Source organism: Narcine bancroftii, chromosome 3 (assembly GCF_036971445.1).
Source record: "Narcine bancroftii isolate sNarBan1 chromosome 3, sNarBan1.hap1, whole genome shotgun sequence".
NCBI lineage: Eukaryota > Metazoa > Chordata > Chondrichthyes > Torpediniformes > Narcinidae > Narcine > Narcine bancroftii.
Genome location: NC_091471.1, coordinates 368,604,461 through 368,618,443, shown reverse-complemented (window position 1 = coordinate 368,618,443; position 13,983 = coordinate 368,604,461). Strand labels below are relative to the sequence as shown.

Here is a 13,983-nt window from a genome sequence, read left to right as displayed (position 1 = left end):
AATATTTTTTTTTAAAAACAATCCTCACAAATATCCTTTAAACTTGTGGTCTCCAGTATTTTACATCTCTGGGACTCCAGAGTAAGCCAAGTTTGTCCAGTCTCTTCTTGTAACAAATAGACAGCAATCCCAAAACATTCTGCAGAATTTTTTTGGCAGCCCTCATCAAGCCCTGTATCTAATTTTTGGTGTGCTTATTGACCTGTACATGCCCCAAAGTGGCCTAACCAAAGTTATATTTCACTTCAACATTACTTTTTGCATTTTATATTTAGTACCCTAAACAATGAAGACAAGCATGCCATGCAACCTTTTTGCCATCCTATCCACTTGCCTTGCGACTTTGAGGGAGTTTATGTACATGAATGCTTTGTATGGTCCTTACCTGAGATCCCTTAAATCTGAAGAATGCACAATGGATATCTAATTTAACTGCCATATATGTCTGGGCATTAATAAAGTGTAAATGTTAATACAAAACACCATTATTTAAGTGTTCCAGAATTACAAACCACTTTTTAAAGCCGCATTTTCCAAAGGAGTTGCAGTTGGCATTCGCATGGATCCAAGCTATGCCTTCCTTTTTGTTGGCTTCGTGGAGCAATCCATGCTGCAACCCTCAACTCTTCTTCCGTTATATTGGTGACTACAGTGAGCTGCCTCGTGCACCCATGATTAGCTCGTCAACTTTGCCACTACCTTTCACATCAACCTCAAATTTACTTATTCCATCTCTGATCACACTCTTCCCTTTCTTGATCTCTCGGATTCCATCTTGGGAGACCAACTTTCTTCAGACATATTTTACAAACCTAGCAACTCCCACAACTACGTTGACTACACTTTCACACCCAGACCCCTGTAAGGATTCTATTCCTCTCTCTCAATTCCTCCATCTCCATTGTATCTGCTTGTAAGATGAGGTCTTCCTCCATCAAAAAACGTGCCTTCTCTACCACCATCAACTCAGTCCTTTCCCGCCTCATCCATTTACCACACATTTGCAATGGCCCCTTCTGCCTTGAGACACAACAAAACAGGATTGCCTTGTCCTTATCTACCATCCCACCAGCCCCTGCACCCACATCTTATTCTCTGCAATTTACATCATCTACAACATGGTCCCATCATGGGACCAATCTGTTTCCCCTGCTCCCTTTGGTTCCCCACTGTTCTGAAGTATTCCCCAATTCTCCACTTTTTTCCAATCTGTTCACCCACTCACCCCTTCCCATTAGCTGGACCCTTGGCATCTTCCCCTGTGACCACAAGAGGTGCCACACTTGCACCCACACCTCCCTCACCACCTTTCGAGGCACCAAACAGTCCTTTCAAGCAGCACTTGAGAATCGGCCTCAGTCATCTTCTGCATGCAGTGCTCCTGTTGTGGCCTTCTCTACATCAGGGAGACTGGTTGGAAGCTGGGAGATCACTTTGCTGAGCCCCTTTACTCTGTCCTCATCAATGGCATGGATCACCCAGTGGCCAAACACTTCAATTGTGCGCGCATGGCCTAGCACTGCCAAACCAAGGCAACCTGTAAATTGGAGAAACGACACCCAAAATTCTGTCTGAACACTCTTCATCCAGATGGCATTATCATCGACTTCTCTGGTTTCTGCTGGTGCATTTCCTGTTCTCTCTTTATCCCCTGTCTCCTTTCCTCCAGCTCTCCGCTCCCTTCATTCACAGAGCCATTCCCCCTATTTGCTGTCATACCTCCCTTATCCACCTATTACCTCTTGCCTGTGGGCTTGTGTTTCACCGGAACTCAGGCCCGAAACATGGTTTCTTTATCTGCTATATGAAGTACACTGACTTGCTAATTTTCTCTAGCATTGTTTTTACTTCAATCACAGCATCTGCAGACTTTTTTGTTTTACTACCTTTTAAAGTGTAATTCTTTCATTTCTAAAGGCATGCCAAATTCTTGTGGATTCTGTCTTGAAGACCAACTAAACAGCTCTCTGGTATTTTTCACCTGTGAGCCCACCAGGTTAAAATTTCCTCTCCATTTTCATTGCTTCTCAAACTCCTTGAGAACTAAATTCTGCAGCTTATATCAGGGTTTCACAGCAGAGAAGCTGAGAAAATAGTAGTAACAGAAGTGGCCAATCTAAATGATAGTACAGAATGAGGTCTGGAGATGATCTCTTGGGAAAGTAGAAGACAATGGTTGAGAACAGACTTAACCAGCCTTCAGTACAGGAACAGGAGCTTAAGTGCAAGTCAAACAGTACACTTAACTGGTGCCCACTCAATTTATCTTCCTAATCCATGTCATATGATGCTAGTTTCTTGCATCAAGATTTACCCTTATCGTAATCTACAGTCATTTCCAGCTCTTGCACCTTAAAAATGTGCACCACAGACTGCTTTTGAACCTCCAACCTGTCAAATCCTCTCCTTGAATATACTGCAGCCTTCCAAATCCAGGAAGGCATATCCTTCCTGGAACTCTGTTTGAATTCCTCTAATCTTGCCACAATATGAAACAACACTCAAGTGCCATTCCCTATATCTGTGGCAAAGATGTGCTGTTCCTCTTGACCTTTCCTAGCTAGTTTGCAATCTTGTGCATGGATCGCCATACTATACAATATAGCTACCATTGCCCAGGTCTGTGTTACTGCTTGTCCAAGATTAACTAATAGAGGAATAGTAATGTTTCCCAATCCAATTTTGGAAATCTAAGTCATTTTATTTCCATAAACATTGTTCCTCAGCTCCTGTTCCTGTACTGAAGGCTGATTAAGTTCTCAACCATTGTCTTCTACTTTCCTGAGAGATCATCTCCAGACCTCATTCTGTATTATCATTTAGATTGGCCACTCCCGTTACTACTATTCACAGCTTCTCTGCTGTGAAACCCTGATATAAGCTGCTGTCATCTCCAGACCACTTGTATTCCTGGCTCACTTGTGATAAAAGAAAAAAACCCTACTACCCAGACTTGAATTCAGCCATCATCCCTGTGGTTTTTAATGTGCATTAGCTCCTTATTAAATAATATTGTTTTAAAATTCTCACCATTGAGATCAAATTTTTCTGAGCCATTGTCGTTAACTTTCACTGCAACCTTTTCCAAACCTGCAGTCTTTCAAGGTACTTATTCTACTCAGCATCCAACTGCTTGGGCAATCTGATTTCAAACATTCAATCATTGTGGCTTTGGCTTCAGCTGTGAAGGCCCTGGGCTCCCAAATTTCCTCCTTTAAATTTGTACATCCCTTTTCCTCTCCTTTAATACCAGCCTCATAGAACTTTGTTGTGCCAACCTGTTCAACAATCAGTCATCCCTACCTCCTACCCATAACTTTTTTTTGCATCCATGTGCCTATCTTTAAAAAAAGTCCATATTACACCAGGCTCCACCACCATCTATGGCAATATATTACAGGCACCCACTACACTAAAAACCTTAGCCCTGATATCACTCCTAAACTTCCCTCACCTTAAACAGATTTCCTCTGTTATTTGTTACTGTCTCCCTGGGGAAAAGGGTGGGTAGCCAGCACCCATCTCTGTCTCACATAATCTTGTAGAATCTGTTGTCACCTCTCATCCATTTTTTTGTTCTAAAGAGTGAAGCCCTAGGTCTGTTAACCTTGGCTCATAAGAAACCTATGCCAATACAGGCAACATCGTAATAAATCTCCTCTGCACCCTTTCCCAAAGCTTCCACATCCTTCCTCTAATGAGCTGACCAGGACTGAACCCAGTATTTCAAGTGCGGTCCATCCAGAGTTTTATCAAGGTGGAATCCGGATTTGCCTTAAGATTAATCCACTTTAACTTGTCTTCTTACACATCGTTCCATCCTCTCCACCATCCTCCTGCAGCTTACCTTCTTCAGACTACCAGCCACTTGACTGCAACCTGATTTCCTGCTGTCAGATGATCATGGCCTCTCCAACTGATGTCCCAACCTGATCTTCAAGACTCCAATTCTGAACTGACTGCAGTTCCAACTTTCCTTCTGACCTGAAGGACCTTAGGTGGTTAGCATCTTCCTGATCGTATCAGAGGTTTGGAACTAGGATCTTGGGAACCTCCCCTGTTTCTTTTTCTCTTACTGGTGGGGGCACTGCTATTAGCGCCCCATGTTGTGTCTTTGTGACCAGTTTGTGTATGTGTGTAACAACAATGGAATCTAATTATTACATTCTCCATTGAAGCCCCTCACCAACCCAGGCTGCAGGTGAACAACCAGGTTTCTCCATTCACTGGTTGAAAAAAAGACGTGTGCCCACAAAGCGTGTCCCGCGATGCAATGGGGCATAATATTGCGGGCTTGCGTTCAACAGAAACCATCCTGGAGGGGATCCATCAACAGAATATGCATCATCCAATTCCCATACCCCACAGGAACCCTGATTATTCTTCATCATCTCTTGTGGTTCACTGATGTACTTTTCTCCTGGACCTTCATTTTCCATTCATGTATCAATGAGTCCTTCATGTACTTAAACACTGCCATTCTTTCAAAAACTAAATTTAGTTTGAAGGTTATCAAAGTTTTGCAAATACCTGTAAAATCATCCATTCAGTCTTTCCTGCATTTCCTTATCTCATCGATCCAAAAATGTCTTCATAAAACTCGATTGTTATTCTTTGCAAACTTTCTAATCAATCTGTGGCTGTATAAAAGTTAATTCCATTGAACTTTATGGGCTCTTGAGCTTGTTATTGTCTTCATTTTGCTTCCTGCAACTGAGTGAAAAAAGGAGGCAATGGATGGACAAGAGGGAAGCTTAGCATCCTGTCTCCAAAAATGATGGTGAACTTTTTATTCCATCTGTCCCTGTCACAAAGATCAAAGGTGCACATCCCTTGGGCCCGATGCCTTCCAGAAACTGGAAGGGTGGTGTACCCATCAGCAGTGCAGGAAGGGAAGGCCTAAAGCATCTGAGGAGGATCCAAACAAGTTACCTCAGTGATATGGCAAAGTAGACCTTTTTAAAAAAAAATTTGCCTATGTATTTTTGCAATTGGCACCTTTTATAGGGCTTAAGTATACTTGGATGTTTTATTGTTCAGGGTGTATAGAAATTAAAATGATTATTTATTGTTCATAATCCTTTGAATGAGGGCACTTCTCAGCTCTGCCCTGAACTTTATCCTTATTTTTATCAATAATCAAAATCCAATCAATTTGGTCTTTCTATTGAAAAGACTAGGATATTAAAGATGCAGAAGTTCTGTCCTATAACCCAGGTCAAACAGTCTTGCTCTAGTTCAATCCCGCCCCCCCCCCCCCCCCCAAGAATTTAGAACTAATAATGATGAATATTTCAAGATATCAACAGGGTAAATAGAAGTCACTTCCTAGGTTAAGGAGTCAGACATGGATGGTATTGAACTTTATTTGCACCAATTTATAGTTCATGATCATTCATCAAGGAGACTTAAGTTACGCAAGGTATCCAACATCTGACTAGGGAACATAATACAGGGAAAAAAAAACTGTGGCATTACCACCAAGGGATGGTATAACCAGGCTAAATGAGATGAAATTAGAATGTGTAATAGCTCAAAATAGGGTATCTGAAAGTGTCAGTAATTATTGGCGATGGAAGGGTGTTGGCTTGCAATCTGAAATTGCATAACTCATGAAGGGCCTTAGCATGGCTGATCTCCACTGCACTGAAGCAGAAGCTCCTCAACTGGTGCCTGTTGATTTCTGCAATGGCAAAAGCCCTTCTGTGAGTTCCCTGGTTATCTTCTTGAAGGGTCTTTGAAGCCTGTGGTCTCCTCTCGTTGAAGTCAACTGGGAGAGCCTGGACCTCCTCACCTTGTGCAGCTGAGGCGACCCATCTCCATTTGTTGGCCTAAGTCTTTGCAGAGCTCTGAGGCCACCTTGTGGAGCAACCCAGGAACGTTGACTTGGTCACTCACACAATGGAGCATTGAAGGATCAGGGACGAGGTCCCCCCCGCCTTCAATGCACAGGCACGGCCTCGGTTCAAGATTGCGTGGCCAACTTTGGACTCAGGAATAGACAATAGGAGCTGGAGTGTCGGGCCAGCACCGCCATTTTAGATCATGGTTGATCATTACCATCAGTACCCCTTTCCAGCCTTATCCCCATAACCCTTAACTCCGTTACCCACAAGAGTCTTATCTAACTCTCTTTTGAACATAATCAGCGAATCCGCCTCGACCACCCTCTGTGGCAGAGCATTCCACAGATTCACACTTCTCTGGGTAAAAAAATGCTTTCTCATCTCCGTCCTAAAGGGCCTACCCTGTATTCTTAAACTATACCCTCTAGTCCTCGTCTCCCCCATCACTGGGAACAAGTAATCCGACTTCATCCTATCCCCCTGATGATTTTGTAGACCTCAATCATGTCCCCCCTCAACCTTCTAAACTCCAATGGATACAAGTCCAGTTTCTCTAGCCATGCTGCATATGACAACCCTGCCATCCCTGGAACTAACCTTGTCAATCTGCTCTGCACACCCTCTAGAGCTAGTATGTCCTTCCTCAAGTTTGGAGACCAGAACTGGACAATACGTTCTGAGCTCTGTCATGAGAGAAGATTAGGAGGATGGAGAGGGGGGGAAAAATGACCCCCGGAGATGCCTGCTCAAGGGAAGAGCCGAGTGGCGATGCCCCGGGAGCAGACGGGCGAGTTGCAGGAGTGCGCCGCCGCCTCCAACTCCTCCATTGCCACTTCAGAACGAGATCTTGGTCCGTATTTGTGCAGTTCAACACCGGATCCAGGATTTAACAAGTCCACGGAGTCAGTAACATTGTTCCATGAAGTTCCACATCACCGTGAGGGGCTGGTTCCCCCACCCCCTCGCTCAATGCAATGATGTGCATCGAAGCCGCGGTAAAGGAGGGGGAGGCAGCCGCATCTGGATCCAGAGGGGGCGGCGAACACGGTTCTGGGTGAAAGGAGCGGTGCCTTTAAACCCAAGGGGTGGGGGGGGGCTGGAGGAAATGACGACTTTGAAAATCCGATGCATCGCTCCGTGTCCTTCATCGCTGCGATCCAGTTCAGTCGCCTTGGGGAGCGGAGTCGGAGTGGGCACCGAGGATGGAGTGGCTGGCGGACGCGTACCTGGCCGTGCCGCTGCTCTTCACCCTGCTCTCCGTGCTGGTTGCCTCTTTGTATCTAAGATTCCGAGCCTCGGAGCCCAGCGCCGAGGACGAGGCAGCGGGTCCCAAAGTGGTTGAGAGCAAAGCCGAAGAAAAGGCAAAAGGCGAAGCGGGGGACGAGCAGAGGAAGCCGGAGGACGCGAGCGGCCAGTCGGGTGTCGGGGAGGCGGACGGAGGCCAGGGGAAGCTGACGGTGGAGGAGGTCGGGGCGGTGGAGGAGGTCGGGGCGGTGGACGCTCACCCCCAGGGGGACCAAACGCCGGAGAGTGGCAACCAAGGGAAAGCAGAGGCCACCGCTCCGGAGGAGAACGTTCAGAAGGTACGGCTTTCACACCGGCCAGAGTGGTCGTTTCTTTGGACGGCGTCGTTTCTGGACAAGGTGACGTGGAGCACAATCCGTCCAAGTTTCCGACACTGGGCTCGGGCGGTTTGTTATTGGGGCCAGTCACAGCATCTGCTCCTGGTCCAACGCCCGATCAATCGCTCCTCTTCGGGCACTGCTCGGCTCCCTGTCCGGGGTGTTGGAGCGTGACCCACCTCCACCCTGGACAGGATGGTTTTTTGAATGGATTCGGGAGGATTCATTGCATGTTGGTCTGAAGCCTGGCTGGAAATCCGAAACCCGACACGGGTGGGTGGCGCAGCCTGCTCCATCCCTCCCCGGGCTCCTCCGCCCCTCCCCGGGCTCCTCCGCCCCTCCCCGGGCTCCTCCGCCCCTCCCCGGGCTCCTCCGCCCCTCCCCGGGCTCCTCCGCCCCTCCCCGGGCTCCTCCGCCCCTCCCCGGGCTCCTCCGCCCCTCCCCGGGCTCCTCCGCCCCTCCCCGGGCTCCTCCGCCCCTCCCCGGGCTCCTCCGCCCCTCCCCGGGCTCCTCCGCCCCTCCCCGGGCTCCTCCGCCCCTCCCCGGGCTCCTCCGCCCCTCCCCGGGCTCCTCCGCCCCTCCCCGGGCTCCTCCGCCCCTCCCCGGGCTCCTCCGCCCCTCCCCGGGCTCCTCCGCCCCTCCCCGGGCTCCTCCGCCCCTCCCCGGGCTCCTCCGCCCCTCCCCGGGCTCCTCCGCCCCTCCCCGGGCTCCTCCGCCCCTCCCCGGGCTCCTCCGCCCCTCCCCGGGCTCCTCCGCCCCTCCCCGGGCTCCTCCGCCCCTCCCCGGGCTCCTCCGCCCCTCCCCGGGCTCCTCCGCCCCTCCCCGGGCTCCTCCGCCCCTCCCCGGGCTCCTCCGCCCCTCCCCGGGCTCCTCCGCCCCTCCCCGGGCTCCTCCGCCCCTCCCCGGGCTCCTCCGCCCCTCCCCGGGCTCCTCCGCCCCTCCCCGGGCTCCTCCGCCCCTCCCCGGGCTCCTCCGCCCCTCCCCGGGCTCCTCCGCCCCTCCCCGGGCTCCTCCGCCCCTCCCCGGGCTCCTCCGCCCCTCCCCGGGCTCCTCCGCCCCTCCCCGGGCTCCTCCGCCCCTCCCCGGGCTCCTCCGCCCCTCCCCGGGCTCCTCCGCCCCTCCCCGGGCTCCTCCGCCCCTCCCCGGGCTCCTCCGCCCCTCCCCGGGCTCCTCCGCCCCTCCCCGGGCTCCTCCGCCCCTCCCCGGGCTCCTCCGCCCCTCCCCGGGCTCCTCCGCCCCTCCCCGGGCTCCTCCGCCCCTCCCCGGGCTCCTCCGCCCCTCCCCGGGCTCCTCCGCCCCTCCCCGGGCTCCTCCGCCCCTCCCCGGGCTCCTCCGCCCCTCCCCGGGCTCCTCCGCCCCTCCCCGGGCTCCTCCGCCCCTCCCCGGGCTCCTCCGCCCCTCCCCGGGCTCCTCCGCCCCTCCCCGGGCTCCTCCGCCCCTCCCCGGGCTCCTCCGCCCCTCCCCGGGCTCCTCCGCCCCTCCCCGGGCTCCTCCGCCCCTCCCCGGGCTCCTCCGCCCCTCCCCGGGCTCCTCCGCCCCTCCCCGGGCTCCTCCGCCCCTCCCCGGGCTCCTCCGCCCCTCCCCGGGCTCCTCCGCCCCTCCCCGGGCTCCTCCGCCCCTCCCCGGGCTCCTCCGCCCCTCCCCGGGCTCCTCCGCCCCTCCCCGGGCTCCTCCGCCCCTCCCCGGGCTCCTCCGCCCCTCCCCGGGCTCCTCCGATCCGGACTGGTGCTGAACAGGCGGCACCAGACCCTTGCAGCATCCACTTCTTCCCCCTGGCTGCTTCACCCCTTCTTCTTCAAAAAAGGGCAACTCCAATCTTTCTTTAACATCGCGAAATAAAAGTTCTCAACCCAATTCTGACACTTTTCCAAGTGAAGCGTTAAGATAGTTTGCAGATGCATGAAATTATTTCCTGAGATTTGCCTGGGGGTGGGGGTGGGGGCTTGGGGGAGCTGGAGAAACTTGTCATGGGTTAGGGTTAGGGTTTGGCAGCTTGTGTTAACCATAGATTTTATTAAAATGGGCCTGGGATGAAGACTTCTTTCAGATGAAAGGACCCTGAGTGAAGAATTCATTCAACAACTGATCACATTGGGTCTGGACACTCCACAAAAACAAGCACATACACAGACAAAATGGAGTTGGTGCTGGAACTCGTCCAGGGCCATCTGTTCAAATGCTTTGAACCAAATGAAATTATTGACGTGAACTGAAAATGATTGATCTCATGCTATTTGATCAGAGCATTTCAGTATCCCAATTGTATAGTGATTGTCAAAGTAGCTTAGTGATGCTAGGTTCAGCAATTAGTCTATTGAATTCTTCTCATCAAATAACTGGGTTGGAGTGAGATCCTGTAATTGATTCATTTGAGATGAGGAATTGATATATTTTGCAGGGAAGGTGGTGGGGGGGCGGGGGGTGGGGGGTGGAGAGGGAATGGTGTGAAGAAAAGAACCCTTCTTTCATTTGAAGAGAACACTTGAGATGAGGAGAAACTAGTTGATTTCTTATGTCAACCCCTGAAGGCTCATATAGTTTAAATGATTTGTGTGAAAGTGAAGCTTAACGTGCTGCCGATGGTAATTTGTACAAATTTTAAATGAGTGGTCGGATGACTTCATGTTTAGAGGTGGCTACTCTGTTTGGTTCCATTCAGTTGTACTTAATCTCAGCTGAAGCAAAAAGCTAAACTAATTTTTTCAAATTTGCTCTTGGGCAACCTTTGAGCAGAGGTTTGAAAGTTGTGTTTGGGAAGATATCACTCCACAAAAGATGCATTAAATAATAGAAAGTGTTGGGTGAACCCAGTATGATAAATGAAAGTGGAAAAAATTGGCTTCAATTTAAGGATTGTTGAGGATTCTTTATATATGGTGGGAGAATATTTCACTTCTGGGGAAGGCTTATGGATCCATTTTAGAGAAATCAAATATTGAAAATATGAAATGCTTTTCAAACTTTTGTCATACATCGGCTGCCCACCTGTAATTTTTTTTTAATCAAAGCTGCACGGGGCCTTTCAATGATGTTTAGAGCTGGACTTTGGTGAATTTCATAAGGCTTGAGTTTGGTATGATTTATAACTTGGCACTCAGAATTTTTACTTTGCTGGTTCAGTAACTTTTTAAGCAACTTCCTGAATATAGGTGGGGATTTCAGTCATTTAAAACCTAGTTTTCCATGAAGGAGTGCAACATCCATGTTCTTTGCTCTAGAATCCAGCACTTGCAATCTGCATCCAACTTGGATTTTTTAAAGAAATGCTATACCAAATATTGTTTAAACTGGCATCGTTATCATAAGTACAACTTTCTCCATGTAACTCATTAGTCAGAATGGGTACAAAAACGCATAAACTTTTGACTTGTGTAGTTTTTAAATGACCAAGTCCAAGACGTATCATAGCAAAGCTTCTGTACCTGTAGAGGCAAAACAAAGACTGCCAATACAAGGATGAGAATGGTAGTATAGAGACACTGGATGAATGGGGGTGGGGTTGGGGGAGGGGGGAGGGGGGGGGAGAGAGAGAGAGACAAAGAAAGAGCAGAAGAAACCAGTGAGGAGATGGGATTGGATATGAGGATGGAACCAAAGAAGGAAATGAAAATGGATGGGGGAGCTGGGGCAGTGAGGAGTGGTGGGGAAGAGCAGAAGAGAGAGCACCAGTTACCTGAAGTGAGAAAATTGTTACCATTTATTACCATTTGGCTGTTGACTTCCTAGGTGGAATGAAGTTTTATTCCTTTAATTTGGGGCCCTTTAGACAAGCAGTGGTTCTTCTGTACCCCTTCTGCTCATCCCTCGGTTACATCCCTATCTCCCTACTGGATTATTCTGTTCTCTTGATTCATCTCATCTCTCTTTATATCACTCTCTCATACGATTCCAGCACTGACAGCCTTTGTGTTCTAATCACCTATGCCACTCTGTAGGACTAGTCTTTTTTCCACTGGATTCATTTTTTGCCTCTTATCCTTTGTCTGGGATTTGCCCAGCTACTTTTTCCCAATCTTTTTTTCACTTTTTGCCATGCCCCACACTTCCCACCCTGTCCTATTTACACTTGCTTTTGTTCATTTGCACTGACTCAATGAAGAGTCTTGACCATTGACCATTTGTTCATTCTTCCACTGACGTTGCTTAATCCAGCAGAGCATTTAGCTTCAGATTCCAGATGCAGAAATCCCCTGAAGGTTCTCCTTGTGCTCATTACAACTGTTAGGTTTGTCATTTTTAATAGTACAGTAAAATGATGCAATATCTCCAAAAAGAATATTTTTGAGTGTTTCAGGTTAACTCACAAAGCACAAACCCAATTGTTTAAGCCTTGTATGCAACTAATTTCAGTCAGGGGTAATGTGGTTCATTTGGCATAAGTTTCCAGAAGGATTTTGGTCAGGTGACACAGGCATATTGGGCAAGGTTGAAACACAATTCACAAGAGGAGAATAATGATCAGTTTCTATCTATGCTCAGTAAGAGATGATCAAGATGAAGAGTGGCATTGTGCAGCAATCAGTTCTCTTGTATTAATGGTTGTCTTGGGTAAACTTATACCTCTCATTTTGTTTGTTTTAGATTGGTCACAGTGTTTGAGCTACCGAAAGAAAATAGACACACACACCGAGAGCGGTTCAGATTATACAAATGTTTATTACAAATTCAAAAGCTGATTTCACACTACAATATACAAGCCCTTCCCAACTATACATATCAACGCTTGGACTGGTCCCAACTGCCGAAGCGAGGCAACGACTGCACACTTGTAGTAGGTTGTCAGGGCGCCGGTAGCAGCTTCTCCACCTTGGCTGGACTCCAGAAGTTGTTCTTCTTGCTGAGAGATGTTGCCACCTCTCGGAGAGTCTCAAACTTCAGCAGCAGGACCATGGCTTATATTACCCAAAAAACTGCTTACCAAAGCACCTATTCCCAGCGCAGCAAGAAAGATAAGGAAGCAAGCTAGCATGCTAGGCTTCTAACGAATAACATAATTTTCAGCTTTGAATACAATGGTTTATTTTGCATCAAGGCTAGGCCTCTGACAGTCTGTGACCAAAACAAGCAGGAAGATTAAATGTTCTTGGTACACAGATGTCCTTTCGTCAGATAACAGCATCTCTGACCCCTTGGTAGAATTTAGATTATGTCTGCTGATTCTAAAACACAAGCAGGTTCTCAGCCTTGCAGAACCCAGAGCTGCAAGTTTTAAAAAAAACAGGTTAGAATCTTCCATTACAATGGTCTAGTCCAGCCATTCTCAACAGTGGCCACAGCAAATTTCAGAGGAGCTACGGAGTGAAATCCAAAAAAAAATTTTTTTAATGTAGCCGGTAGGAGCGAAGTATGGAAGAAACCAGCTAAACTTGAGTGCTTCACAGGGAAGGGAGCCTGTAAACTTTGAGCTGAGTACTAAGGGGCCAAGCCAACAAAAGGTTGCGGATGGCTGGTCTTGACTTGGAAAGGATCGTGCAATCACATTTCTGCATTTGCAGAAGACTTGTCGATTTCTATTGAGATAGAGAGAAGGTTACAATGGGTAAGTAATGGCTAAGTACCAGCTGCAGTGGCTAAGTACCAGCTGCAGTGGCTAAGTACCAGCTGCAGTGGCTAAGTACCAGCTGCAGTGGCTAAGTACCAGCTGCAGTGGCTAAGTACCAGCTGCAGTGGCTAAGTACCAGCTGCAGTGGCTAAGTACCAGCTGCAGTGGCTAAGTACCAGCTGCAGTGGCTAAGTACCAGCTGCAGTGGCTAAGTACCAGCTGCAGTGGCTAAGTACCAGCTGCAGTGGCTAAGTACCAGCTGCAGTGGCTAAGTACCAGCTGCAGTGGCTAAGTACCAGCTGCAGTGGCTAAGTATTGCCGATTTAGTTTCTTTGGCTTGGCTTCGCGGACGAAGATTTATGGAGGGGGTAAAAAGTCCACGTCAGCTGCAGGCTCGTTTGTGGCTGACAAGTCCGATGCGGGACAGGCAGACACGATTGCAGCGGTTGCAAGGGAAAATTGGTTGGTTGGGGTTGGGTGTTGGGTTTTTCCTCCTTTGCCTTTTGTCAGTGAGGTGGGCTCTGCGGTCTTCTTCAAAGGAGGTTGCTGCCCGCCAAACTGTGAGGCGCCAAGATGCACGGTTTGAGGCGTTATCAGCCCACTGGCGGTGGTCAATGTGGCAGGCACCAAGAGATTTCTTTAGGCAGTCCTTGTACCTTTTCTTTGGTGCACCTCTGTCACGGTGGCCAGTGGAGAGCTCGCCATATAACACGATCTTGGGAAGGCGATGGTCCTCCATTCTGGAGACGTGACCCATCCAGCGCAGCTGGATCTTCAGCAGCGTGGACTCGGTGCTGTCGACCTCTGCCATCTCAAGTACTTCGACGTTAGGGGTGTAAGCGCTCCAATGGATGTTGAGGATGGAGCGGAGACAACGCTGGTGGAAGCGTTCTAGGAGCCGTAGGTGGTGCCGGTAGAGGACCCATGATTCGGAGCCGAACAGGAGTGTGGGTATGACAACGGCTCTGTATAC

General features: G+C 49.2%; 1 protein-coding gene across 2 annotated transcripts in view; it reads left to right on the top strand.

The window, feature by feature from the left end:
• Positions 1-6,970: 6,970 nt before the first annotated feature.
• Positions 6,971-13,983, top strand: part of LOC138756649 (matrix-remodeling-associated protein 7-like) — a 60,977-nt gene continuing 53,964 nt past the window's right edge. The window contains exon 1 of one of the 2 annotated variants that reach the window (XM_069923036.1): positions 6,971-7,429. In XM_069923036.1, the coding sequence (XP_069779137.1) occupies positions 7,049-7,429 (381 nt within the window). In that variant the 5' untranslated portion in view covers positions 6,971-7,048. The remainder of the gene's footprint in view (positions 7,430-13,983) is intronic. The other variant, XM_069923037.1, reaches the window with a different exon arrangement.